We start from the raw sequence: 27,141 nt of genomic DNA, 5'->3' as shown, positions 1-27,141 counted from the left end.
TAAATGAATATTAAAAGAAATTATTTTAAACTAAATTTGAAATAATATTAAGGAAATAAATTGAAGGAGCAGATTTAAAGGGAGTATAACAGCTCTATGTGGAATAGGATATTTCAGGATCTAAGGATAAGGAAGGGAAGGGGATTAAAATATGAATAAAAATTAAAAAATAGCAAGATGCTGAAAAAAAGAGAACAATTTTTATCATGGGAATAGGTAAGAGGAGAACCATCATGAAGTAAGCTGATTTACAATAAATATTCAGAAGTTGGGAAAAGAATGGAGCGATAACAAGTTTTGTGATTTAGAGTTATGTTACTAGAAAAATGAAATACTGAAAATAAGGAGATGGATAAAGAAGGGGTTGTCCTGAAAGATATGAAAGAAACAGAAGTGTACTAGAGAAGGAAAAATAGGAAGAGAAGTACTTTGAGAAGAATGAGAATGGAAAGTCTACAAAGAGACATAGAAGTGGATACAATAAAAAAAAAAAACAGGGTACTCACTTTAGGAAAATGTCTTGTGACTAAAGAAACCTTAATATCATTGACACATGTGTATCAAGTATGCCTGTAAAAATGACTCCCATAGTAACATAAAATCTAAAGCAAGTATAGAATGCTGGGGAAGAATTAAAAGGAAATGTAAAAACCATTCTTTTTCAGGTTTAATTTCTAGAATATACCAAGATTCCAAGTGTATTTCTAACACAAAAATTGATTTCATTTTATTTCTGCTGAGAGAAAGATATATTTCTAAGAATACAAAATGAAGGCACATCTTTGATATTCTACTGATGTTTTTAAAAATTAATATGTTACCTTTTTTAAGTGCATATTTTCCTACTATCTACATACCGTTATAGTATATGTCCTTTACAAACACAAAGTAAGACACCAGGAGTTTTATGGCACTTTACAATGTTTGCAGTTTAAATACACTGGCCTCCCTGCTGTTCATATTCTTACTACCAAAGGTCTTTTTTCCAATCAGAAATTATTTTAAAAACCTCTTTCAATGTTAATTTATTTTACAGGTTAACTAAACATAAAGAGAGACTACTCTGCCAAATATAACAATTGACTGACTTTAAATGTGGTTTCCTATCCTTAAAAAAAAAAAATATATATATATATATATATATATATATATATATATATATACACACACACACACACAAAACCTGTAGTGTATCCCTATAGAAAGACAGATCATGAACATTGTTTGAGCCCAATTGTCAGGACCAAGTGAAGGAATTACATGAATTTATCCCAACATCTCTAAACAGTAGGAACATTTTTTCTTCAGTGTCTTTCCCTCTACTACTTGTGAATGCTGGAAAGCAAGTGAAAAAAAGACTGGGTTTTCCCACCTAAATACAAAATGAAAATGGAACTAATTTGTATTGGAATGTTCTACTAGTAATCACTCACACGTTGACAAAAAATTATTTGTATCTCAGCAGAACTAGGGTTTGGAGAGGTATAACTTACATACTTGACCTTTTTTTAGGCATATAACCTAAGAAAAATTTGTTCTCATGCAATCTACATTTTGGTATCATAAACTATTAAATTTTTACTAGCTATAAGATGCCAATGCTCAAAGAGCCAAAAATGGCACAAAACATTCCTTCAAATCATTTACAATTTAATTGGGAGGGTAGAGAAGGAATAAGTATTTGTTAAACATCTGCATTTTGTATTTGTTAAGTGTCTGCATGCCAGACACTGTGCTAAACACTTTACAAATATTACTTCATGTGATCCTCACAACAACCTTATGTAATAAAGGCTATTATGATCCCCATTTTATAGCTGAGGAAATTGAGGGTGAAAGATATTAAGTGACTTGCCTAGGGTCATACAGCTAGTGTCTGAGGTCAAATTAGAATTCAGGTCTTCCTGACTCCAGGTCTGGCACTCTATCCACTGCACCATGTAGTGGCCTCTAATAGAAGGACACCATATGTACATAAGCCATAAGGCAGAATGTAATTAAAACAAAGAAGAAAGTCAGGAAAAGTGATATAAGAAAATCTGAGAAAGGAAAAATCACTTGTTGCTATGATGGAAAAGCATAGGGAGGAAATGTGGTTAATAGCTGCTGTCATCTAGCAGGTAGATTGGGACCAGATATCTAGATCCCTTTTAGGATTTCTCCCACCAGGGACCATGGTTTTTCCCCCTCTCCAACTGGGAGATCACACAAGGTCCTGTAAACTGTAAGCTTAGAGTAAACCAGGTTGTATTGTCATTGTAATTAATGGCCTTGATAAAATTAATGGCAATTTCAAAATGCCAAAATGCTTGGAGTAAAGTAACTAGTTTTCTTGCACTTTAAAGCAAAGTTTCATACAATTTAATACTAGAGCACATCATCACAGTCTAGATGTGACTCTGGTTCTTGAATACCAGCAAAGTCTGATGTCCCACAGGTTCTACAAAGACAGAAAGGGTTTGAGTATGATCCCAGTGACAGGTTGACTCTGCTGACTGAGGACCAACTTACCTAACTGCAGATAACTATCACCAGCAGTACGGCCGATAGGGAATGAATTTCTTAGTTATAGTGATCAATGAAATGGATCTTTTTAAAAAAAATGTCCTCAGAAGGCATCTTTATCTTAAATTATCTTTGGAATGTGGGACTAGACTTAGAAGAAAATGGGAAGTGCCAAGGATCACACAATTTTAGGATTATATCTATTAAAATTGTTAGTACTTGAAATGTAAGAACTGTATACTGTTCTATACAGTAGAACAATGTATAATGAACTTCACCCAAACACAGAAATGCCTCCCCTTCAAAGGGAGACCTCATGTTCCTTTAGACACAAACTAAAAAAAAAATAGAGGTTTATCTTCAGACACCAATTATTCTAGGAAATTTTGGTGTTTCATTTTAAATTCTACTAGGTACATACTAAAGTAAGTCTACATTCATAGCATGCTTCAGACAATTCATTTTAAAAGAAAAATATTTTGTTTGCAAATTACATGTTAACTTAAATACACTGTAGCATTCTCCTTCCCAAATAATTATAAACATGGTGATCTTATTTTATGCCATTTCAGGATGCAAGGCATGTATTCTCTATGGAAGTATAATGGGGAAAAATCATGGATGAAATCAACTGCAATTCAGTAAAAAAACTAAAATGATCTCTTTTCCCATTTTTATTTACTTCAAGAGACCTTTTGACCTGATGCTTCACTTACAATTCAATCAATCAAAGTCTACACAATACAGAGTAAAAATAAGAGCAAGCAGCTGGACCAACTTATCTGAATAGCTGATAAATCCCTACACCCCTGAGTCCCTGAAGATATGGCTGATGTAACATCTTGAAAGAATGACAATATAAACATGACTCCATGAAGTTCTGAGAAAAAAATCTAGATTTGCTACCCAATTTCTATCAGAAAGAGCAAAGCTTCATATTGTGTTTAGTAATAAATGGTTCTTGAGAGAATCAATCCAACTTAGTAAGATGAATGATCATATTGAACTAAATCAACAATTACACTTTACTATTTAAAGCTCTGCAGGACAGGTTTTAATTAAAAAACATTCTAGTCACAAACCATTTGTGTGCTAACCTATTTGATTATCTCATTGATTTATATACTTGTATAACTGACTATGTCAGAAAGTAAACTCAGAGGTCAGTTTGAAGTGACCAAGAAGTCCAACCTCTTTCATTCTTCAGATGCATAACTTGAAAAACTGGGAATAGCGACTGAATGGCATATAGTAGACAGAGAGTTGGCCTCAAAATCAGGAAGACCTGGGTTCAAGTCCCATGGAAAGACCTAGAGAATTTAAGTGACTTAAAGATATCATATACATAGAGAGAGGAAAGGACCTAGGACTGTGACTCAAGTTAGAGCCTAGTCTTTTTTCCATTATATCATACTGTTTCAAAAAGTTGGTATATCTTCCAGGAAACAAATGACCTGCTAAAAAAAAAGTGGTATGTTAAAAAGGAACAAGTAATGAACTGGAAGTCAGATTATTCCTGAAGTACGGTGTCCAGTTATGAATTCCATATTCTAGGAAAGAAGTATACAGGCTGCAACAAGCCTAGGAGCAGGCAACCAGGATGGTGAGAGGATCAGAGGTCACGCAATATAATGATCTATTGAAGGAATAGAACTCTTAGCTCAGGGAAGACCTAGAAGGACCATGATAATTGTCTTCATGTATCTGAAGGGCTGTCATTCAGAAAAGTGCTCAGTTTGGCCCCAGAAGGCCATAGGACAATGGGTAGAAGTGGCAGGGAGGTAGATACAGACTTCCTATAAGAAGAAACTTTTGAACAATCAGAGTAGTCCAAAAGCACAGTAGGCTGCCTGGACACAGAGTTGTTTCATCCTTAATAGAAATCTTTAAGCCAAACTGGGTGAATACTTAGAGATGCTTCAAAATCAGTACTTGGATGGCATCTAATGTTTTGTATAGCTTGTGGATTCTGTGATTCTCCAAAAAATTCTAAAAGCAAGTCATTTTTCATAACAGTATACCTGCATAAGTACAGGTTAACTGCCCCTTTGGTTTAATCACAGTTCATGGCTTCTATTACTCTCAGGCTTTTTTGTACAGAAAAAAAATACTATTAATGCATTGTTTTAGGCCCATGAGAAAAATACTGCTACTTATTACATAAAAAAACCTTCTTGACTTTACCTGTTGAAGATCGGGAGCGGCACTGTCCAGTCATGGGGTTATACTCAAGGCTTTCATCAGAACACATACAGAGGAAGGATCCTTCTACATTTTCACAGAAGGCTTCACCACATACTCCACTAAGCATTTCACATTCATTCACATCTGGAAAACAAAAGACAAATTGATTTAGATGTGCTCTTCATTAGTGATAGCTCTTTTTACTTAGCTAAGCTCATGCCAGTATGACTTGTTGAAAACAGAGGTGGATCCCCAATGAGCAATTAAAGCTAGACTATTTGTGATTTGAGCAAAGTGAACGCCTAAGAATGAGGTTATTATCTGTACTGTAAAGGATCCTGAACACTCAAAGAAAAAGTTCTAAATCACTTCTTATATTCCTTACTCATGCTAAAAGATAAAGTTTTAAAAGACCTAAAATTCTATTCAGATGTTTGGAAGCTCAGTCCCATAGGTAGTGAAAAATAACATAGAATTCTTAAAGTTTCCTAAATTTTACTGTAGCTCCCTTGATTTTTTATCATAATGACTTTTATAAAGCATGACTCTAAGAAGCTGCTTTTCCATAATTTAACAATAAATACTTCACATAATATTCAACTTCTATATCATTTGAAAGCTGTCCAGAAATTAACCACTACACAAAATGGACATACATTAAATAGGGTTTTTTTTCTTCCTATTTGCCTCTATTGATTTTTCACATGACAATTTTCTTTAGTTAGTCAAATTCCTTTTTTCATAGTTATAGTAAAAAGTTAGTCAAATTCCTTTTTTCATAGTTATAGTAAAAAGTTTACAAAGAATATTCTTTATTCAAGAATTATGAAAGTACAAAGAACCACATAAATCTTAGGTCTCTGACTGACTTCTCTCACAATGGAATCATGTCCATTTCCATTTCACCCTGCCTCTAGAGCTTACCTAAATAAACTTTATTAATGAGTAATCAATTCAGCAAAATGTGGGGCCACCTTTTTAAATGCAGATTTGCTTTGGCCATTACACAGGCACAAAACTAGCTCCAGGAGTAAACCCTGAGGCTATCCTTGCAGGATTAATTGGGAACTCAGATTATCCAAACTATTCCAGGGGAAAAAAGGTGTCTAGTAATTATCAGATAACTAATTCACTTTTTATACAACCTAATGGCCTAGGTCTACCTAAAGTAGAGTCTCTGTGGTATGAAGTAAAATGGAGATTCAGTTATTTTATATATTTACTTATTTATTTTGGAGGTGGGGAAGGCAAAGAGATTCAGTTATTTTAGTCAATGCTTTGTAGTACTTAGACAATTTTATATGTACATTTCATACTGTCAAATATGTTTTAATGTAGAATAAAAATTTACTTTAAGTTTTTTAAATCACTATTTCAAATTCCAGATACTATTTACCTGCCTCTCAGTATATAAAAAAAAGAAGTTTAAAGCTTTGTTTCTTCATCTGTGAAATGGAGATAATGTAGTTGCTTTACTTCACAAAAATGATCATTCTTTTTTTAAGATTTTGAATTAATTTAAAACATTAAATTTTTAATTAAAAAATTTTCAAAGTATTTATTGTTGCTATTAATAATAGCTCACATTTATATGATACTTAAGTACCATAATATTTTAATTTGGTGAGTGTTTATTCAGGGCTGGAGTGAGGTATACTGGAAATGCAGAATGCAGTGTGACCCCAGGACTCCACAAGAAATTATGCTAACAGTTTCACCAAGGTAGATCCAGCAACTCCTTCCTGAAGCTGCCCAGAGAAGCCCCTGACCAAGTTACTAGGAAAGAAACTACTGATGCTGGTATTCAAAATAAGTTATTCAGGGAAAGGATAGGGCAAAACAAAATATGGGGAACAAGCCACCTCCATCCCTGGACCCTGTAGTGACAATACCATTCTTTAATAAGCTGAATCTGTTGGTTACCCCAACTGTTTGTAATCCTCAGCTAGGTCAAGGCAATAGAAAAAGCTCAGGTCTAAACTGGGATTAACCAAGGTCAAGAAGTTCTTTTCTAACCAAAGCAAAAATGAACTCATTTGAGCCAGATTTGAGAAACATTAATCTTTAGTGAGTCAATGGTATTTAAGTACCACATACATGTGAACTATTCTTTTCCAGTTGAGGAAGACAAAGACAAGAGTTTAGTATTTCATAGAATTGTTACATTCTGTAATGCCAAACAATTTTTTTTCTTCTATTTATGTAACTTACAATGAATAAGCTTCATAATGAATATGGCTTCAAGAAATCACCATCTGCCAAACAGTGACAAACTATATACTTATTTCTGCAGGAGTCCATGTTGTGAGAACATATTCCAATCATCTGATGACTTTCCATCATCACAAATTCCAGAACCCATTCACTAAAAAAATCCATCTACAAAATCATGTGTCATTTTATAGGTGTCCCTCCTGGGAAACAAAACTATTACCAACATTCTTCTTTAAATATAGTCCCCAAGGAGGTGGGTAAGACAGCCAAGCTCTATCATACTAGACTATATTTCTGGTAGGAGGCACTACACAGCTGTATTTATTCCACTAAGAGTTTAAGCAGATGGTCTACTTCAAGAAAATGAAACAAAATAATTGAAAAAAAAATCAAAATTGCTTGACTTTACAAAAGCATCGATCACTGCATTTTGTTTTAAAAAGAGATAAACAGAACAACTCAACTAATTTGACTCTCCCTTTCATGCAGTCTCTAGAAGAATGTCCTGATTGAATAAATACATCTGTACAAGGTATTTGATTTGCAGGAAAAGAGTTAAGATTAAGTACTTATGGAATAAATATATTTCAAAATGATATGCCAATTAAATACTGCCTAAATGACTTTGAGGGAAAACTAGTCTTTTGTTGATAACATGAACTTCTCTCTTATGGGGCGGTGTTTTTTAAAAGAATTCTAAAAACTCACCCACACACCCTTGTCCATCCTGTGGTGCCTGAAAGCCCTGATAACAAAGACAACGGAAGGAGCCAGCTGTATTGTCGCAGAAACCATGAGTGTCACAAATAGTGTTATTTACACATTCATCAATATCTGTAAAAAAAAACATGTTTGTATCAGACACAACAGGAAAGCAACTTAAGGAAAACAGGACATTGTTGATATACAACACACAATTAATGACACAAGAGAAAAAATATGCATATCAACATATGTGTTACTAATATGTATAAATATAAAATTAATCTATATGTATGATAGCAATGTTTATGTACATAAACATTTACAAAATTTTAACATATAAGTAAAACATGTGCCTGATAGCAGTCAAAATTTGTTCCAAGGAAAAATATTCCTTTTGTTGGAAAAATTAAAGCAATTATAATTGTCAGGGTCAATATTTTCTAAATATTTCCATCAATAATTTTTCATGGGAGTGAATTTGCCAGTGGAAATACGTGCAAATGCTATTAGTACAAATGTTTCTAATTCCTAGATACTGCCTGCCAAAGGCTCTTACAGGTACTGATAATATTTCTTTCGACCTTGTAGACATTGTCCATGACACACTCTAGCATGAAGAGTGAAGTAGGCAGAACTAAGAAAATAACATAAAGGAAAGTAACACAAAAACATATTAGAACTCAGTAAACTGCACTGATCTATCTTGATACCACAGAACTGATCATGAAGCATACCTCTATCCTCTAGTGGATTAAAAATACTGAATGAAATATATACTGCATGATCTATTAAATGCTTTGGTTTACTTTTGTTTTAAGAGGAAGTTCTATTGGTATAAGTGAGAGCGAACTGCTGGTAACATTTAGTGAGGGTGGGAATGGAATAAAAACTATAGAGTAAGTACATAACTATGAATAATTATGTCAATAAGAGCTTAAAACAAAAAAACTGAACGATTATACCAACTCATTGCTGGTACAGCTATGACCTTATTCAACCATTTTGGCAAATAATTTGGACTTGTAAAAAAACTGGTCACACTCTTTGATTTAATCAGGCTTCTCATGCTCATTAGCTGTGTGATCCTGGACAAGTCATTTAACCTCTATTTGCCTTTAGTTTCTTCATCTGTGACATCAGGATAATTATAGAACCCACATCCCTGGGTTGTTGTAAAGATCAAATGAGATATTGTTTGTAAATTAGTTAGCAAAGTGCCCAGCAAATCATAGGCACTTAATAAATTTTTCTTTCTTTTCTTCCTTCTTTCCTTCCTTCCCCTTTCCCTCCTTTCTTTCATCCTGTGGGGTTATTTATGTAAAAAATTTTTAGTAGCACAATTTTTAGCAGCAAAAAAAATGGAAATAATCTATCTGTATGTGTGTGTGTGTGCGTATACCCAATGACTAGGAAAACTAGATGAATAAATTGTGTCCTATGAATGTAATAGAATAGGTACTATGCCATAAGGAATTCAAAGAGACACGAGAAGAATTTTTTAATAAAACACCTCCTCCAAAAAAGACCCCAACATTGGTATATAAAATTATCACAACTGTGAAATGGAGATAACTTTAATTGGCAACAAAGTTTTGTTTAAAATATTGGAAAACTTGGTCCCAATTTATAAAGCATACCCCTTTGTCTTTCCTAGTAAATAAAAAAAAGAAAAACTGAAACTTTTAAATACACAGATACACTAGCAAGTTCACTTAGAAATAGTGTTTTAAATATTCTATATTATACATTGCAATCAGTCATACTTTGTTTTAACTGTTCAGCATTTGTATACTGAGAGATTCCATTGAGAGTCTGTATAATACATTGTAATAAATATTTTGCCTCCTATTCCCAAACTGAACCATTCACCATTCCCCTAAACACTCTATTTTCTTGTGTGCCTTTGCTCTCATTGTTAACTATGACAATCAAAATCAAACTTATTCTTTAAGGCCCAGCTCAAATATCACCTTTTCCATAGACAAATCACTTAAATCCATTAAGTCTCAATCTCTTTATCCCAAAATGAGAGGAATGGATTAGCTAACTTCTCCAGTCACTTCCAACTATACTATACTCCTAAAATCCTAAGCTTTCCCTGATTCATCCAGTTAGAAGTAATGCCTTCATTTTGTGTAGAATCTATAGCTATTTGTGTATCTTTCTGCTTTTCCCTAATAGACTGTTAGCTCCTTGAGCACACCGGCTATGTCTTGCTTATCTTTGTCACCTTCAGAAAGTCTAGGCCAGTGTCATCACATTGGACCCTCAATAAATAATTGTTGAATTAAATCAATTGCCAGGAGTCACCATTCCATGGGCTACTGCTATCTTTAGACATTATGAAATCAGCAAGTGTCAAAGGGACCAGGTTTTGCATGTGATAAAGGGGGGGAGGGGAGGGAAGGGAAGTTTAAAGGGACCTTAGAGATCATCTCATTGAATTCAATCATTTTACAAATAAGAAAACTGATACCAGGCATGGGCAGGTCACTTGCTCCCAGTTAAAGTGCTAATTGAACATACCAAGGCCATATCAGAAGATAATAGATTTAGAGCTAAAAGAGATGTTAACAGTCTAGTTCAAACTACCTCAAAACCATTTTATAGATGACAAAACTGGAGTTCAGGGAGGTTAAGTGATTTGCCCATGGTCAAAGACACACTGTCAGTCAACCAATATCTACTGAGTGTCTACTCTGTCCCTGGCACCAGGCTAAGAACTGGGGACACAATAAAAGGTCAGAGACTGTCCCTGTTCTTAAGAAACTCACAATCTAACAGGGAAGACAATATGCAAATAAGCTAGATTCAAACAAGAGAGATGCGGGATAAACTGGAGACAATCAAAAGAGAAAAGGCCCTGCTAGCATTAAGGGGAACTGGGAAAAGAGTCTTATAGCAAGGGGAAGAGCAAGATTCTGACTCCAAAACCTGAATATTACACACTGTAGTAAGCTGCCTCCACAAATGTAAATAGCAAGGTAAAGTGATGTAAAGGAAAAATTCCTTAAATTGCTCCAGGACAGAGACTGGGGTATTTTTAATTTTTTTCTCCTAATTTCATTGCTCATCTTTAAAGGATTTCATCAGATTAGTAGTCTCCACCAATGCAGATTGAAATTCAAGTTTATGATCTAGTTAAACAATTCCTAAGGTGTATCCTGAAGCACACAGAGGTCAAGGAACATGTGTGTCCTTAGCCATATACTTAGCTTTAATGAGGTGAGCTCTGAATTCTGAGATTTCTGACCTCAACCCCAGTACACTGTCCTCTATACGACACTGTCTCCATCCTTGCTCTGAGACACTCCACTTCTTATCTCTAAATATTTTATATATAATCACAGGATTTGCCTGAAATGACTTGATTAAAGTAACATCTTTCATGCTCATTCAGAAATGCTTATTTTTTAAATAAATCTCTTGGATGAAGACAGAGAATATGCTTATAAAATTTGTGGATGACACAAAGCAGGGAAGGACAGCTAATACAACAGATACCAGAATCAAGGTTTTAAATTATTTCAACAGGCTAGAATGCTGGACTGAAACCAAGCTGAAATTTAACAAGAATGAACATAAAATCTTGTGTTTACGTTAGGAAAATGAACTGAATAAAATACTGGATGAGGGAGACCTGGCTTAGTTGGCAGCTAAACATTTGAAAAAGAAGATGAGGTTTTAGTTATACAAAAGATTCATACAAATGTGTGATGCATTTAGCTAAAAAAATTACAACTAAAACTAGAGTACTCTGAAATAGCACTAGTAATAGTATGGGGTCAAAATTCAAGGAACTAACATTTTGTCTTCTTTGGTAGTAAAGCTATAATTTTCAGTAAATTGTTGAGTTTTGGATACCAAGTTTTAAGGCACTTTTTTTTTTTGGAGAGGGGAAGGTAGGAGAATTGGGGTTAAGTGATTTGCCCAAGGTCACATGGCTAGTTTTGTGTTAAGTGTCTGAGGCTGGATTTGGACTCAGGTCCTCTTGACTCCAGGTCTGGTGCTCTAGTCACCGTGCCACCTAGCCACCCCTTAAGGCACTCTGACAAAGACTGCATCTAAATTAGGGCATCTAGAATGGCAAGGGCCAGAGTTTGTACTGAGGTGTGGGCAAGTATCATTTAGCACACCTCCTGCTTACTATGCAAAACTAGTTGGTAACACATCTCTGAGAAGCAGTCTCAAATTTCTGTATATTTCATTTCATATCAGTGGGAGAAATGGACAAAGGAGCAGAGTTTGGGGCAATAAATGTGAAGGAGAAAATGCAATGAAAATTTGTGACAGCGCTGTATCACAAGAAAACAGACATTTTAGACTGAAGTATAGTAGAAAGACAATTGCCTTTGAAATCAGAGAACCTGATGCAAAATCCCAAAGTCAGTTCTAATTCCTTTACAATTTTTGAGATCGAGAGTAATAGTAATTAACATAGAATATTTAGACAAGTTAATAGTTTGAATTTGTAATAAAAAGAAAAAAGTAATCGACCCCTATTGGTGAATAACTATTTAGCAAATAATGTTTTATAAAAGTAATGTAAGGGCTAGCATTTTGTATTGTCAACAATGAGCCAACAAGACACTTAATAAAGCTACATTTATTTCATATCTAACTTAAGACCTAAATGAAAAAAAAAGCAATTTGTTAGCATTTTCTTTCATAATATAAGTCATTTGATGTTGTTTCCCCATTACCATTCTTTCCTACATCCATAACATTGTTTTTATTAGGGTTAAAATTATAAAAATAAACGTGAACCCTTCTTGGCAATATATGATCTGTTTTAATTAAAGCATTAATGTTAACTGAAATTCAGAAGATAAAACTTTTTCACATACCAACTTCACATTGAATTATTTCCAAGTTTAACAGGATATATTTTTTTCCTTTTGCTTGATCTTTCATATTTTTCTAATAATATGAAATTAATTCTGTCTGAAGCTTTATTAGCAACCAGCCATGCATATCACTACCAAATGCCATCCAAAAGATGAATGTTTTTCCAAATTCATAAGAGACTGCACAGATGTACTAGGCAAGAGAGTATACTGGCTGCTGATTTTGCATAGAAATGATTGATATTTATATTTTCTTAAGCAAAAGAAACAAACATCAATCAAACATATTGAAAATACAAGAGGGACAGGAATCACAAGAAGCAAGGAAACAAGATGACTGAATGGGTTCTTATAATTGGAGAAAGCTTTAAATTTGGTGTTGAGACTTCAAGTCTTTTTAGACACTTGCTAGCTAAGCAACCCCAAGTTTGTCCCTTAAGCCCTTTGAATCTGTTTACCCACTTATAAAATCGAGATGGTAATATGTGCACTTCTCTACTTTACAGGGAAAATGCTTTTTAAGGTGAGTGATAATGACAATGCAGCAATAGAATTACTTGAAATAACAGAAAGAACTATAGTGTCAAACATCTGCATGTACTCATTTTTAAAGTGACACTGCAACGATTGATAGGCCAGCCTTGATAGTTGAGCTATATGGAAGATCATACCGAGATGCTTTTCACTTACTGCCAGTGGATCATAAACTGAGGGCAGGGACTTCCCCACTTCTATTTTTCTATTTCCAGTGTCTAGCACAGTGCCTGGCACAAAGCAGATTTTTGTTGATTGTTGGATCATCATTCCTGACTGTGATACAATCACAGGTTGGACCAATAAAAAGTTATTTATCATCAAGAAAAAAATAATAATAAAGACCATACCTGAGGCAGGTTTCATAGAAAGGTACATAGCCAGCAAAACAGTTTCATTTTGCTCAATCTACAAGTATTTATTGAGCTCTATGCCAAGCACTATGCTAAGAGCTAGAGGTAAATGGATAAAAAATGGAACAATCTCTGCTCCCAAGGCACTCACATTCTATCACTACTTCACTGAAAATTAAACTTGGACAGATAACAAAGGAGAGGTACCTAAATACTATGATATTCTTACTAGGGTTAATGAACTGAAATATTTTCTTACCAAGTAAATAATTTAAATTGTGATCACAGTCTATAATAACAAAATTAACAATAAAAACAAAGGTGCACCTAGGTGTGTGCATATAAATTTATGCATTACATCATGTGCATATTTTATTCGCTGTAATGAAATTATTAGTTTGTTTTCTCCTTGAACACATCCTTTTTTTTGGTTACTTCCATTTGTGTTTAGTCGTTTTCAGCCACATTTGACTTTCCCTGACCCCATTTAGGGTTTTCTTGCCAAGGATATTGGGGTAGTTCACCATTTCCTTTTCCAACTCCTTTTATAGATGAGGAAACTGAGATAAGCAGGGTTAAGTGACTTGTTCAGGGTCATGCAGCTCTATTAAGTTCTGATGCCAAACTTGAATTGGGTAAGATGAGTCTTCTTGACTATATCCACTGCACCACCTAGCTGCCCTACTTCTATTTTTTCCAACCCATTATTCATTTTACTCCTTCTAGGCAGGATTTATCTAAAAGTAATGAGAAAAAATTCATCAATAACACTACCCTCTTATTACAGGGTCACTTTAGAGAAGCAAACAATGGCAAAGGGGATGACATTTGGTTTTCGCCTCTCTCACAGGGAACCTGTATAGGTATAGTTAAAGCTGGAATTAAATGTTATTTCCTTCTTTTGGATATTAAAAAAAATCACCATACTGATATTTGTGTGCTGCATGAGCAAGAGATCCAAGATAGCAGATCTGAAAGTGAAGGAACTCTGCTACAAATCCAAAGCCCACTAGTTGCCATGGAATTCTTTCTATAATAAGTTGAAAGTTAGAAGACCTGGCATTTACTTCAGGCTCCATCACTTTATGACCTTTAGATGAATCATTTCACCTCTTAGTGCTCTCCATCCCAAATACAGAATAATGGCATAGTGCTTTCAAATCAATGTGCAGAGGTAAAATAAACTCAGAAGAAATTATATTGGTAAAGTGGATCTCAGTCTTTTGGAAGAAAACTCCACCAGGCCAAAAATGGTATGAGTCTAAATATTTAACTGGAAAGTGTCGTGCCCAACTGATTTTCTCCATAAAAAAGGAAATGACCCACTATTTCAGTCCAATGCTTGCCAACCATTTGGAATAAGTAAATCATTTGGTGCCAGAAATTTGGGAAAGGAGGTCCAGAGGAAAGGGGTTTGCACTGGAAGAAATTTAGGATCCATACTTCAATGGAAATGCAGTATTTACTTTCCTTACTGAATGGAAAGGAAGCCAACTTAGAGGCAGAAAACCCCAGCCAAGAAGTTCGACTGAAAGAGATTAAACTGAGGGAGAAGCTGCCCAAAAGGAATTAAAAGACGGCATGGAGACTGGCCCAAAAGAGATTAAAATGACAGCAACATACCAACACAAAAGAGAAGCCAGTGTTAATGAAGGATGAGCACAAGGGGAAAAAAAATCAATTCTAATCTAATCAATATGAAATTTAAAATGGTATTTGGAGAAAGTCCAGAAAGTATAATAGGGTATGGAAACACATTTAAAATGGTTCAGTGAGGTCTGGCATCAATGAGGTTAGAGAATATGGATTTAAAGCGTAATGGAAAACAAGGTTTTTCTCTCCCCTTCTTTCTTCTGGGAAATGGACATAAGCCAGAAAATAACTAAAGATATCCTGTTGCAAAGTTTAACTAACCTTCTCCTTTCTAAAAGAGAACTGGGGAAAAAAATTCAGGGCCTTGAACTCTATAAAGTAGAGGATTCAAGAGGTGAATAATGGGAAATCAGCAACCAGAAAGTCTTAGACTTAAAATGATCACAGATCTATCTTTCTCACTGTATTTTGTAAGTGATAGTTCCTCCAGAACTCCCTGATTTCAAAGGTCTCTATTTACTTTGGTTTCATGGGGGCAGATTTCAAAAGATGGTCCTTCTCTTTTATCTCTTTTAATACCTAAAGAATATGCTCAAGGATCTCCAACAAAAATTGGCCCTGGAATCAAAACTGTGGTCTATTGTTCATCAGGCACAGGAGCAGTTTAAAAAAAAATCACTCCATTGGAACTCACCTAAAGACCTGCTCTGATTCTATGTGGTGAATATTTGGAGATAAAGAAGAGAAGAAGGAATAGTAGCAGCAGCAACAACTGTAGTATTAGAAATTTAAAGTGTAGATGAATTAAAAAAAATTAAAATCAGCATCTCAGAATTGGAAAGCACATCAGAGACCATGAAGTCCAACCCACAAATAATAAGAATGTTTGCTACAATACCCATGACAAGCACCTAAATGGGCAAAATGAGATGTATGGATCGACTGACTGTTAGAACTATTCAGAAGTAGAACAAGTTGTCTTGGGAAGTAAAGGATTCTCTCCAGATAAAAGTCTGAGAACAATTTATTAGATGTGGCAGAAGAGATCTCTTCTAAGGAATATGTTAGACTACTTGGCTACTGAGATTCCTTTTCAGCTCTGACATTCAGTGATTCTATTCATTCTGTTTCTGTTTAAAGAGCCAACAGGAAGGTCCCACAGGAGAGGTATCACTGGGCTGGAGCCAAGAAGACCTAAGTTCAAATTCATACTAGACACTGGTCAGCTGTGTGACCCTGAGCAAGCTACTTATGCTGTTTACTTTGGTTTCTTCAAATGTAAAATGGGGATAATAGCCCTTAACCTTGTTGTGAGGACCAAATAATATGAAATTTGTGAAGTGCTTTACACAGTTTCTCAAATGTAGTGGGCATTATATAAATATTTATTCCCTCTTCCTTAAAGATCCCAAATAATGTGGAACTCATTGTATCCTGAGGGGCCCTATTCCATTTTTGGATAACTCAAAATGAAAGAGTGAATTTCTCTATGTAGAACTAAAATACGGCTCTCTGCAATTTAGGATAGTAAATTTAGTGTTGTAAAGGGCCTAAGAAAGTATTTAATTCAAACAACTTGATTTACTGATGAGGAAACAAACTCAGTTGATTGGAGTTGTCTGACTCCAACTATTCCTAATTCTGTACTCTAAGGCCAAGAAGTGAAAATTAAACAAGTAAAATAGTGTTTATAAACATCTTAAACTATGTATGAAGGTGAAATTGAATATTCTTTTGAGGGAAATGTAGATTTATTTTTGCTACAATATATGAAAGCTAAGAATTAAATTTTATAATATGTTTATAACTGATTTAGTAAAAGATGTCATTTTGGGGCAAGTTTATGAGAACTATCTTGATAGATTGATGAAGCAATTAAAAATTAAGAATAAAAGAGATTTAATGATTTTCAAAAAAATTAAAATTTGAGAGTTTATTATTATGCCATAGTGAAGTGTTTCTTTTAGTGATACTAAACACTTTGATAAAATTCTTTCTCCATTTCCTCCCAGTGGTATGAACTTGAGACCGTAGGTTCTCAATGTTTATATCAATGGAGCATAAAACCCAGATGGTCTCCCTGAATTTTAATGGCTTTCAAAAAGAGCCTGGCATTTAATTAGTCTGGCTAAATGCTGAGAGGTTTGGAAATAAAAAAGGTTCCACCTTGTCATTTCTCATGCTTGGAATCACCAGATCCTTTAAGACTATGCTTAAATGGCACACTCTGCAAAAGGTCTTTCCTGATCCTCTACAATTTTTTTTTGTTTACTCTGTATATACTTTGAATTTGCTTCTCTGTATACATGTTACTTCGTTCCATTAGAATGTAAGTTCCTTGAGGGTAGGAACTATTTAATTTTTGTCTTTGGATTCCTAGTGTCTAGGACAGTGACCGATGGCAAAGTAGGTGCTTAATAAATCCTTGCTGAATTGAACTGACTTCTAGATGGTGAAGTTTTGGTCATAACAAATCATGAAACTACCTAAGTAGAGAATGGTTTTAATGTTTGTTAGTAGATGGGGTTCTCACATGGATGAAGTCATAGATCAGTTTGATATGCTTTTCCCCTAATAAAATGTAGGCTCCTTGAGGGCACCTGTTTGATACTTTCATATTTTTCTTTGTTTCTCTAATACTTAGCATAATACCTGATGAGTGATTATTTATTAAGTAAATCAAGCTGACACTTAGAAAACTAGAGATTTTTATTTTAAAAATAGTTACTTTACCTAAAGAATAAAACAACAGGGAAAAACTTGTAGCTACCCCTCTTATTATCAACTATTATTTGATAACAGACACATGGACATACGTATAGGTATATGTAAGCATACTTCACACCAAGATTCATGATACTTCCCTCAATTTTGTCAGAATTCAATATTCTTTTTTGGGGAGTGGGGAGGGAAGGTGGTGGTTCAGACCTGTGATTTTTTTGGTAACTTCCAGTGAACAAACTCCCTCTTCCCATACCTGTTTTCCATCTTATAGTCTAGTCTTTTTTTTTTTTTAAGCAATTGGGGTTAAGTAACTTGCACAAGGTTACACAGCCAGTTATTTTGTGTGGGTGTTAAGTATCTGAGGCCAGAACCAATCCAGGGTCCTCCCAACTCAGGGGCTGGCACTCTTACTCACTGTGCCACCTAGGCTCCCCATAGTCTAGTCTTAAGAGGATTTTCTGGAAGATTATACAACTTACTCAAGGTGACAGAGTCATTATATATCAAGAGACAAGACTTGAACCTAGGTTTTCCTAATATTGCCTGCAAATATTTAAAAATGTATTCCAAGTTAATCAAGTATTTCAGAAAGCAAAAACAAATAGAAACAAATAGAATGGAAAAAAAACAGATATAAATCCCCCCTCCAAATAAAATCTTTAGGACAGAAAGATTAAAAAATTAAATTATTATTTTGGTTCCATGAAAAATAAAACATCTCACAAATATGAGTATTCACTCTACTGGAACAGATCACAATCTATCAATGCCTTCTCATCCTTTAAAATCATCTTACCATATACTCTCCAAAGAAGAGCTACTGAAGATGTCAGAGCATCTTTAAACATTCTGGAGCAGCAGTATGGCACAAATGGATTGTCCATGTGTTATGTCTCATTCTTATTACATGGCTAGCCTTTTTGTGATTATACTGTTTCCTGACAATATATAGTCTGTAATTGATGATATGACACAGGCCAGGTGGAGCTTCTTTGAATTTTATGACTGTACTTTGGATGCCCTTGATTTCAATTATTCAGAAATCCTAGTGGCCATGATTTGCATTAACAATATCATCAGGATAATACTGATAATTAAAAGATGAGATTTTATATTAAGCAACAGGTTTGAGATCACTGAAGAGTCCATATAATTGTCCAAATAAAGTCCAGCTTTTTTTACTCCTCCTTGCAATGCAAGATCCAGATAATAGTCTATCTGCAGGACCTGCAGAAATTTTATGTGCTGAAAGGTTAACTCAAAGGAATTTCTATTCAAGTGCATGTCAAAATCTGAGCAAAACACATTCTTTAACCATTTGGAATAGCTGGTCACTTGAATTCAAGTGTAGAAAACAAGAGGAAGAGAAAAAAATAATCAGAAAATATGATTTGGAAGCATGAAGAGACTCACTATTTGCCAAAGTAGTTAAGTTGATCAAAATAAATTTGCAAAGAAAAAGCTTAAAATAGTCTATAAACTATTTAAGTAATTACTCAAAGAGCTAAGGAGAGGCACATGCTAAATATAAATGAGTCATAAAATACAAGATACCCAAAGAATTGTGTGAAAGCAACAGAGAAGGAATAAAATAGATAAAAGCCCAGCCAACATGCTGCTGCAACAACAAAGGATAGCAATGGAAAATTCAAGTTCCCTATGGTTATGTGCTGTCAAATTCTACAGGAAGGTCCTCCCCAGAGGATTTATGAGAGGACTTCAACAACAATCACAAAGAAAAGGGAAGCATGAATGGATTGCATTTTAATTCATTTGGCTGATTACTTATGGGTGATATCCCAAATTGACAGACCTATCAAATCTCATTTGGCAGGGCCTTTAGTATTTTGAACATCATATAATCAGAAAAATGACAATAGGAACAACTTGGAGAACAACACAATGCTTTGGGAATAATAATAAAAATCTTCCATTTAGACATTCTGTAAAACATCTTTTATGAATAGTAAGAACTTCTGACAAGTCTTTGTCTCCTTGTTTTATGCTTCATTTGATATTGATGTTTGAAGGAAAAGTGAAGTTATGTTTTTTCTTCTATATTTAAAAGGAAGACAGACTGCCACATGCAGTGCCTCATTTAGATGTGCCTGGATGGAGTCTTGGAAGCTTGATTATCTTTCATTCTCTTACAAATGGTCCTTGGGAGCTTGTTCTGGCAGGGGAGGGCAGATACAAGTATACCCTTGACCAAAGAATGGTACAACTCTATGGGGAAAGGTTGTCCTCATGCAGCTTCAGCAGGGATGCACATGGAGTGATAAGGGAGGAAGGGGTCACCCATCTTTCTAGCCAGATCAGCCAAATCAACACTGCCAATCAATGGGGTGACAGATGTTGCAGTCAGATCACCCTCATAGCTTGAATAGTTATTTTTTGACTGAATCTCTAAAGGCATGCTTTATGTTCTTCAAAAATGCATGGAAAATAAACATTTTAGAGGGTAGTTTTAAAAATTATAATTTGTTGAGTGATTTTTTTTCTCCTGTGATAAAAGTAAAAAGGATTTTTAAAATTCTCTTCTCAATTTTGTAACTATGAAGATTTGATTTGCTATCAAAAATCATCTGTGCTTACTTTTTTTGATATTTTTTGTAAATAGAACATTTGACACGTGCACAATCCATTCATACACATTTTATTGAGATAAGAGAGTAGGCAAATTGGTCAGTAGTTGTTGATATCTTCTTGGGTTGCTTTTCTCTGGTAACAATATCATCTGAAAATTCTCCCCCCCCCCTGCCCCAGATTATTTTGGCACATGACTCTTTTTGACGTATCTTAGAAAACTCATCCCTTAGGCCATTAAAAATTGGGTCTCCTCAAGACAATGTCTTCTGTGTATTTTTGGTCAAGTCCAGCTTCTCTTCCAGACTTCAGTTCTATTGTCATCAATTATGAGAATGGATTGTTATAGAAACACTGACAATTATATTCAATTTTTTTGTTTGTTTCTTGTACTCAATCCAGTTTTGTCTATAAATAATCTTGGGACGGATGGTCTGGTTAAATTGGGTCTTGTGTCAAACTGTGTGAAGGCTCAATTTCCACTCTGCTGCTTTTTATTATTTTGTCAAGTGATATTGATCATAATCCTCCACGATCCTCCTCTATAAGTTGGATAAATGATTGTGTATTTCTAAACCAGTGTTGTCTTTGGCTGCCGTATCTCTTTGCTTGGCAAGTTGATTAAGTGTTTTTTGACCAAAATGGTTTCTAGGTTCTTTTGACTTCCATAGTATGGCAACTGTTATTCATCAAGCTTCTCTTAGAAATGGTGATAATCAGGTTCAATCCATTCAATTTAATGCATTTTTTTTATTCTTCAGAGCCAATAGTTATATTAAAATAAGTAGTCTGTTCTGTTGAATCGGTTCTGATTATATGGTATCTTCTCATCTAACTTTCCTCCTAATTTAGCATTCATTTTGAAACTTTAGAACTGTCACTGAATTTAGTGCATAAAGATTTTTGATTAATCTCATGTCAATAAGTAGTCATATCAAGTTGCCATTAAAATGTTAATCAATTTCATTTTTGTGCTATTATTCAATGCTTACCATATCCAGTGATTTCTAATTCTCTTCTTGAAAGAAGTAGGTCATATTTTTCAGGTGTTGGTTTTTCTGTGTAGTCTACAAGCCTTTAGAAAGGTCAAAAGCTTGTAAACTGGTAAAGATAAAATGGTAACAAAAAGGAACAAAACTCAAGATCAAAATTCCACTCTCAAATACTCATAGGAAATTTTCGATAGATTGTTCCTTTACAATTTTTTCTTCCGGGGGAAAATGTTTCATTGAAATTCCTTTTTAATATTACTGATACTTCTCAATAACTTTCCCCACTCATTCCCAAAACAACCCTATCTTGTAACAAAGAAATACATCTAAGCAAAACAAATCAACACCTTGACCATGTCTCAAAATATGTGCCTCATTAGAAACCTATAGTTTACCAAATCTTTGACAATTTTGTTGTGTCCAGTCATTTCACTGACTCTTCATGACCTCATCTGGGGTTTTCTTGGCAAAGATACTGGAATGGCTGATCATTTCCTTCTCCAGCTCATTTTACAGATGAGGAGCTGAGGCAAACAGGATTAAATTACTTACCTGGGGTCACAGAGATAGTTAGTGTCTGAGGCCAAATTTGAACTCAGGAAGACTCATCTTCCTGACTCCACATCCTGCATTCCATTCACTGAACCACCTAGCCACCCCTCTGACAATAGGTAGGAGGAATATTTTGCGATTAACTCTTTCTGATCATCTGAAGAATGGAGAGTTATTATAAGCTATTGCATTTCCCACAAAAAGTCAACTTTAATTTCATAGAATCCTAGTCATAGAATTGAAAGGGACAACAAAGGTCCTTCTAGTCCAATTCTCTCATTTGACAGATAAGAAGTATGAGGTTCATAGAGGAGAAGTAATTTGACTAATCTGGTATTTGGAGTCAACTCCTCTATTTATTTTTTTGCTTTTTTTTTAACTCCTCTATTTATTCGAGTGGGTGATTTCTCCCCCTTTAACACTAAAAGGCCCCCAGAAGTGATAGCAGTTAGAACTAGAAGGAACATGAAAGACATGTAGGCTAGTCCCTTCATTTTACAGAAAAAGAAGTAGAGGCTACAGAACATACTCCACTGAAATACCTTACAGTTAATCTCAAATTCAATAGGTCTCAAATTGAACAACATTGTATTCTTTTCTAAATGGATCATCTTTCTAACTTACTGATACTACCATGTGAAGAAACTTAGGAACCAGAGCAAGGAGGAATGCTGTAGGTAAATGGAAGCAGAAATAAATGTGTGATTATATATCAAAGTAAACTAACACCTACTTGGTCATAAAGATTCTGGGAAACAAATCACAAACCTAGCATGGAGTTACATTATAAGAGTTATGTTGGACTTCAATTATTGTGACAACTCTTAAAATATTCTATTTTCCCAAAGCACAGCAAGGTAAAAATTCTAGATTTGCCTTTATATAACTTGTCCTTGAAGAAGAGGAGAAGCAAACCAGAGGAACTTTTTATCTGGATCTGATTCTCACCTAGAAGGGAGGAACTGGCTTCTGGGGTGGAAATGATGAGAATCTCATTTTGGAATTTGCAATCAGGAAGGAAAATCAGGTATTAACTAGTATGCTTGGGGAAGAGTAGACTTCAAACGGTTCATAGAATGGATAGGTAAGATCATATACACTAAAGATAATCCAGAATAAAATTCTAAAGACACAAAAAGGAAGAATCCCAGTGAAAAGGAAAAGGGATAGTTGTCTAAAGAGATTGTAAAAATTCAAGGCATTATCTTTTACCTTAGAAATTAGGAAATCAACCAGTAAATATTAATTAAACACCTGCTTTGTGCCAGGCACAGGAGATACAAGTACAAACAATGATACAAGCCCTACTTGAAAGGAGTTTATAATCTAATGGGAGAGACAATACATACATGCATACATCTACATACATATATATACATATATGTAGCACTAATAACAAGTTAAAAACACAAATATATACAAGGTAGTTAAGTATAAGGTAGTTTGGGAGAAAGGCCAGTGGTCAAAAGTCAATTGATCACTATAAGGTAAATTTGGGCTATCAACCTTATTTTCTTATATTATACTGCTTTAAGAGGCAGCATGATGTAACAGATAAAGGGTAGACCTTAGAGACAGCAAGACCTGAGTTCAAGCTCTCCTACTGATTTATACTAGCTCTAAGTACCAAGTCAAGTATTATTTGACCTTATACAAAGTACCTCAGTGCCCCAGGAAGGCATTTCTCTAAGGTCATAAATTAGAGATGAGTTGCTGATCTGCATCCAATGCCAAGGATTGAAATCATAAGCCAGCACCAAAAAATAAACTAAACAAACACACCAGCTAGAACATACTTTGGAAACATTTCTGCCACACCATATGAGTATTTATAACCTCCCAATTGTGGGTTTATTTTCCTATTCAAAGGAAAAATCTTTCTCCGTCACCATTTCTCTACCCCATTTAGAGAGTAGCCTTTGAGGCATGTGATTGCACTGTGTTTTTAGGATATCTTAAAGAAACCACAAGAGTAAGATTATAGAAATTGAATAGAAAAGAGTTATGACAGCATAAACATATCTTCCAAAACTCATATTATAATAAACAGGCACTCAGAAATACAATATTTAAAAAGAAATTTAAAAATTAAAAGTAACATTCAGTTTTCTAAAATTACATAACATCTTAATTCTATACCTAGGAAAATGGTATTTTATTCAAAGTTCAAGTAAATTTTCAGAATATTAAAGCACCTAAACAATGAAAAGAAAATAAGAGGGCAATGGGATCAATGAACTCAATTTAAAAAAGTAGAGGAACATCTAAGAACCTACACTTTCTAATTTGAATAAGCCAAAGAAGGTAAATCTCATAACTGTGATTAATAACTATTAATAGTTTAACACATGGACAAAAAGTTGTTCAGGTTTTAAATTTCAAAATGTAAAGTTGACTAATTCATTCAGTTAACAATCAAGCATGTGGAGTTTGAAACTATCAACACTCCAACCCACCCCCAAAAAGAAAAGCTTTCCTCATCCAGATAGTGCAGTCAAAAATCTTCCTGTTTTATATCAGGAAAGGGATTTGCATCTTTAATCACCTTGTAAAGTCAGAAACAAAAATGGGACAAACATCCAGCTATTTGGAAGAAGGGAAAGTGAGATGGAAGCTGGGGGGAGGTGATACGGAGAAATCGATTTTACATACCACATGTTTATACAATTAAAATGAAACCACATAATTATGAACTGTGCTTTGTATTTTAACCCCTTTGAGAATGATAATAAAATTTCTGAATTCAGATGAAAACTTTTTGGTGCTTAGTATGGAAACTATTATAAAAACTTTTGGATTAATATTAAGAGGGTTGAGTTTGGGAGCAGGGCAGGGGACATTGATCCAGGACAAAACTATTATAAGATTGATCAAATCACATTTTTTTTTTGCAAAAAATTATAATTAAAGCACATTTCATCATCACAAAATGTTATGTAAAAATTGATGAAGTGGATAGGAGAGACCAGAGTCTATCATAAGATATAAAGAAAAAAATTTTTTTAAATCAACATTGTTTAGAAGGAGTTTAAAGGAATTTTTAAAAAACGGGGGAGAAATGAGGACTAATCATTTTTAAAAGAAAAAAACGTTTATGTTTTTAAAGAAAGGCAATAAGACAACCAAGATATGTTATTATCAGATATAATTCCACAAAATTTAGGGTGCTTTGTCCTTTCTGTTCTAATTTCATGATAGCAAATTGAACCTGTGGAGTTTATTTATCAATGCCTTAGTCAGGAAAAGCTTTTTGGATATTCAAAAAAAATTTTTTTTTACAATCTAAATCTTATACTGTTCTCTAAGACCACTTGATTACTCAAATACAATTCCAATTTCACCTATTTGGCTGTTCCTATCAATTATCTAGATTGAAACTCATCTATGCCCATACTGAGTGACTGACCCTCTTGTCTAGATTCTCCTCTATCTTCATCATCTGAGGTCCACCCAACATCCTGAAGGCCATCCTCAAATCTTATAGACATTATGAAAGTGCCAGTGGTATACTCTGACTACTGACCTTCCATCATTCACCTCATTATTTGCCCATTTTCTCTTCCTATTATACATTTCCCCAATAACATCTTTTAATCCTATCCTCAGACATTTTTCATTGGTTATATGTCTCAACTTATTCATATTCACCATGTGTTTCTCCTTTGCTTCATGATACTCTATTTCAAATTCTTTTGGAGACTACAGGGTCTCTACTATAGCTTCTCTTCAGGTCAGAAAACTAAACCAGTAGAATGCTGGCATTTTTAAAAAATCACAATTTATTATTTGCTTCTGATAGTCTTCTTTTAAAATTTTGCTTCAAATTATCTCCCTCCCTTCCACACTCTTTTTCACCCACTGAGAAGGTAAGCAATATGAATATTAATTATACATGTAAAACCATACAAAAACATTTCCACATTAGACATATTTTTTAAAATGAAGAAAAATAAAGAAAACTATACTTCATTCCACAATTAGAGTTCAGTAGTTCCTTCTCTGGATGTGCATAGCATTTTTTCATTATGAGTCCTTTAGAAATGTCTTGGATCATTGTAATGATCAGAGTAGCCAAGTCTTTCTCAGTTGATCATCATTACAGCACTGATGTTACTATGTACAATGATCTCTGGGTTCTTCTCACTTCACTTTCCATTGGTTCATACAAGTCTTTCCATGTTTTTTTTCCCCTGAAACCATACTTACTGTTACTTTCCACAGGACACTAGTACTCCATCACAATCATGTACCACAACTTGTTCCCCAATTGATGAGCATCCCTATAGTTCCAATTTTTTGACACTACAAAAAGAGTTACTATAAATATTTTTGTGCATATAGGTCCTTTTCCTTTTATTTTTTTGGGATACAAATCTAGGAGTGGTATTGCTGAATCAAAAGGTATGCAGTTTTATAGCCCTCTGGACCTGGTTCTAAATTGTCCTCCACAATGGTTGGACCAGTTCACTACTCCACCAGAAGTTCATTTTCCCCTCACTTCTTCTAGCATTTGTCATTTCTGACAGATGTGAGGTGGTTACAGTTGTTTTAATTTGCCTTTTTCTTATCAAAAATAATTTTTTCACATGACTATAAATAGCTTGAATTTCTTCTGAAAACTGGTCTATGTCCTTTGACCATTTATCAGTTGGGGAATGGCTCTTATTTTTATAAATTTGCTCAGTATATATTTGAGAAATAAGGCTTTTATCAGAGAAACTTGCTATAATTTTTTTTTCACATTACTTCAGTGTCTGTGGTAACTTTTAGCAAAATGTAGTTTCCCTGAATACCCCTTTTAATTCATTGATAGACCTCTATTTTTTATTTTGCTTTGCTGAGATAAAAATTACTACCCCTCCCTTTTATTTTTTAGTTTACCTGAAGCAGATTAGATTATGCTCCAGTTATTTATTATATTAACTCAGTGTGTATCTTTCTGTTTCAAGTGTGTCTCTTTAAAAAGAACATATTGTTGGATTCTGGTTTCTAAGTCATTCTGCCATTTGCTTCTGCTTTATGAGTGAGCTCATTCCATTTATGTTCATAGTTATGATTACTGTGTTTTCCCCTCCATCCCATTTTCATTTGTTTCTTCTTCTTCTCCTCTCTCTCTCTCTCTTCATTCTGTCCAATCTTAAAAGTCTAGTTTGTTTCTAATCACTGAGTTCCTTAATATGTCCTCCCTTTTATCATCCCTCATGCCTTCCTTCTACCTTCTCATCTCTTTCCCCTACTATTTTCCTACTAGGAGTTACATTTCTATACAAAAGTGAGAGAGAGAGACAGAGAGACAGAGAGAGAGAGAGAGAGAGAGAGAGAGAGAGAGAGAGAGAGAGAGAGAGAGAGAGA

General features: G+C 34.4%; 1 protein-coding gene across 10 annotated transcripts in view; it reads right to left on the bottom strand.

Moving 5' to 3' along the window:
• Positions 1-27,141, bottom strand: part of LTBP1 (latent transforming growth factor beta binding protein 1) — a 484,412-nt gene that overhangs the window by 43,361 nt on the left and 413,910 nt on the right. For all 10 annotated transcript variants that reach the window (XM_069072171.1, XM_069072175.1, XM_069072174.1 and 7 more), the window contains 2 exons: positions 7,612-7,737; positions 4,690-4,833 (listed from right to left, as the gene is read on the bottom strand). In XM_069072171.1, the coding sequence (XP_068928272.1) occupies positions 4,690-4,833; positions 7,612-7,737 (270 nt within the window). The remainder of the gene's footprint in view (positions 1-4,689; positions 4,834-7,611; positions 7,738-27,141) is intronic.

Source organism: Petaurus breviceps, unplaced genomic scaffold (genome assembly GCF_028583685.1).
Source record: "Petaurus breviceps papuanus isolate PSGF00001 unplaced genomic scaffold, PetGlider_PUasm1.0 90845, whole genome shotgun sequence".
NCBI lineage: Eukaryota > Metazoa > Chordata > Mammalia > Diprotodontia > Petauridae > Petaurus > Petaurus breviceps.
This window is presented reverse-complemented; position numbering and strand designations above follow the sequence as displayed.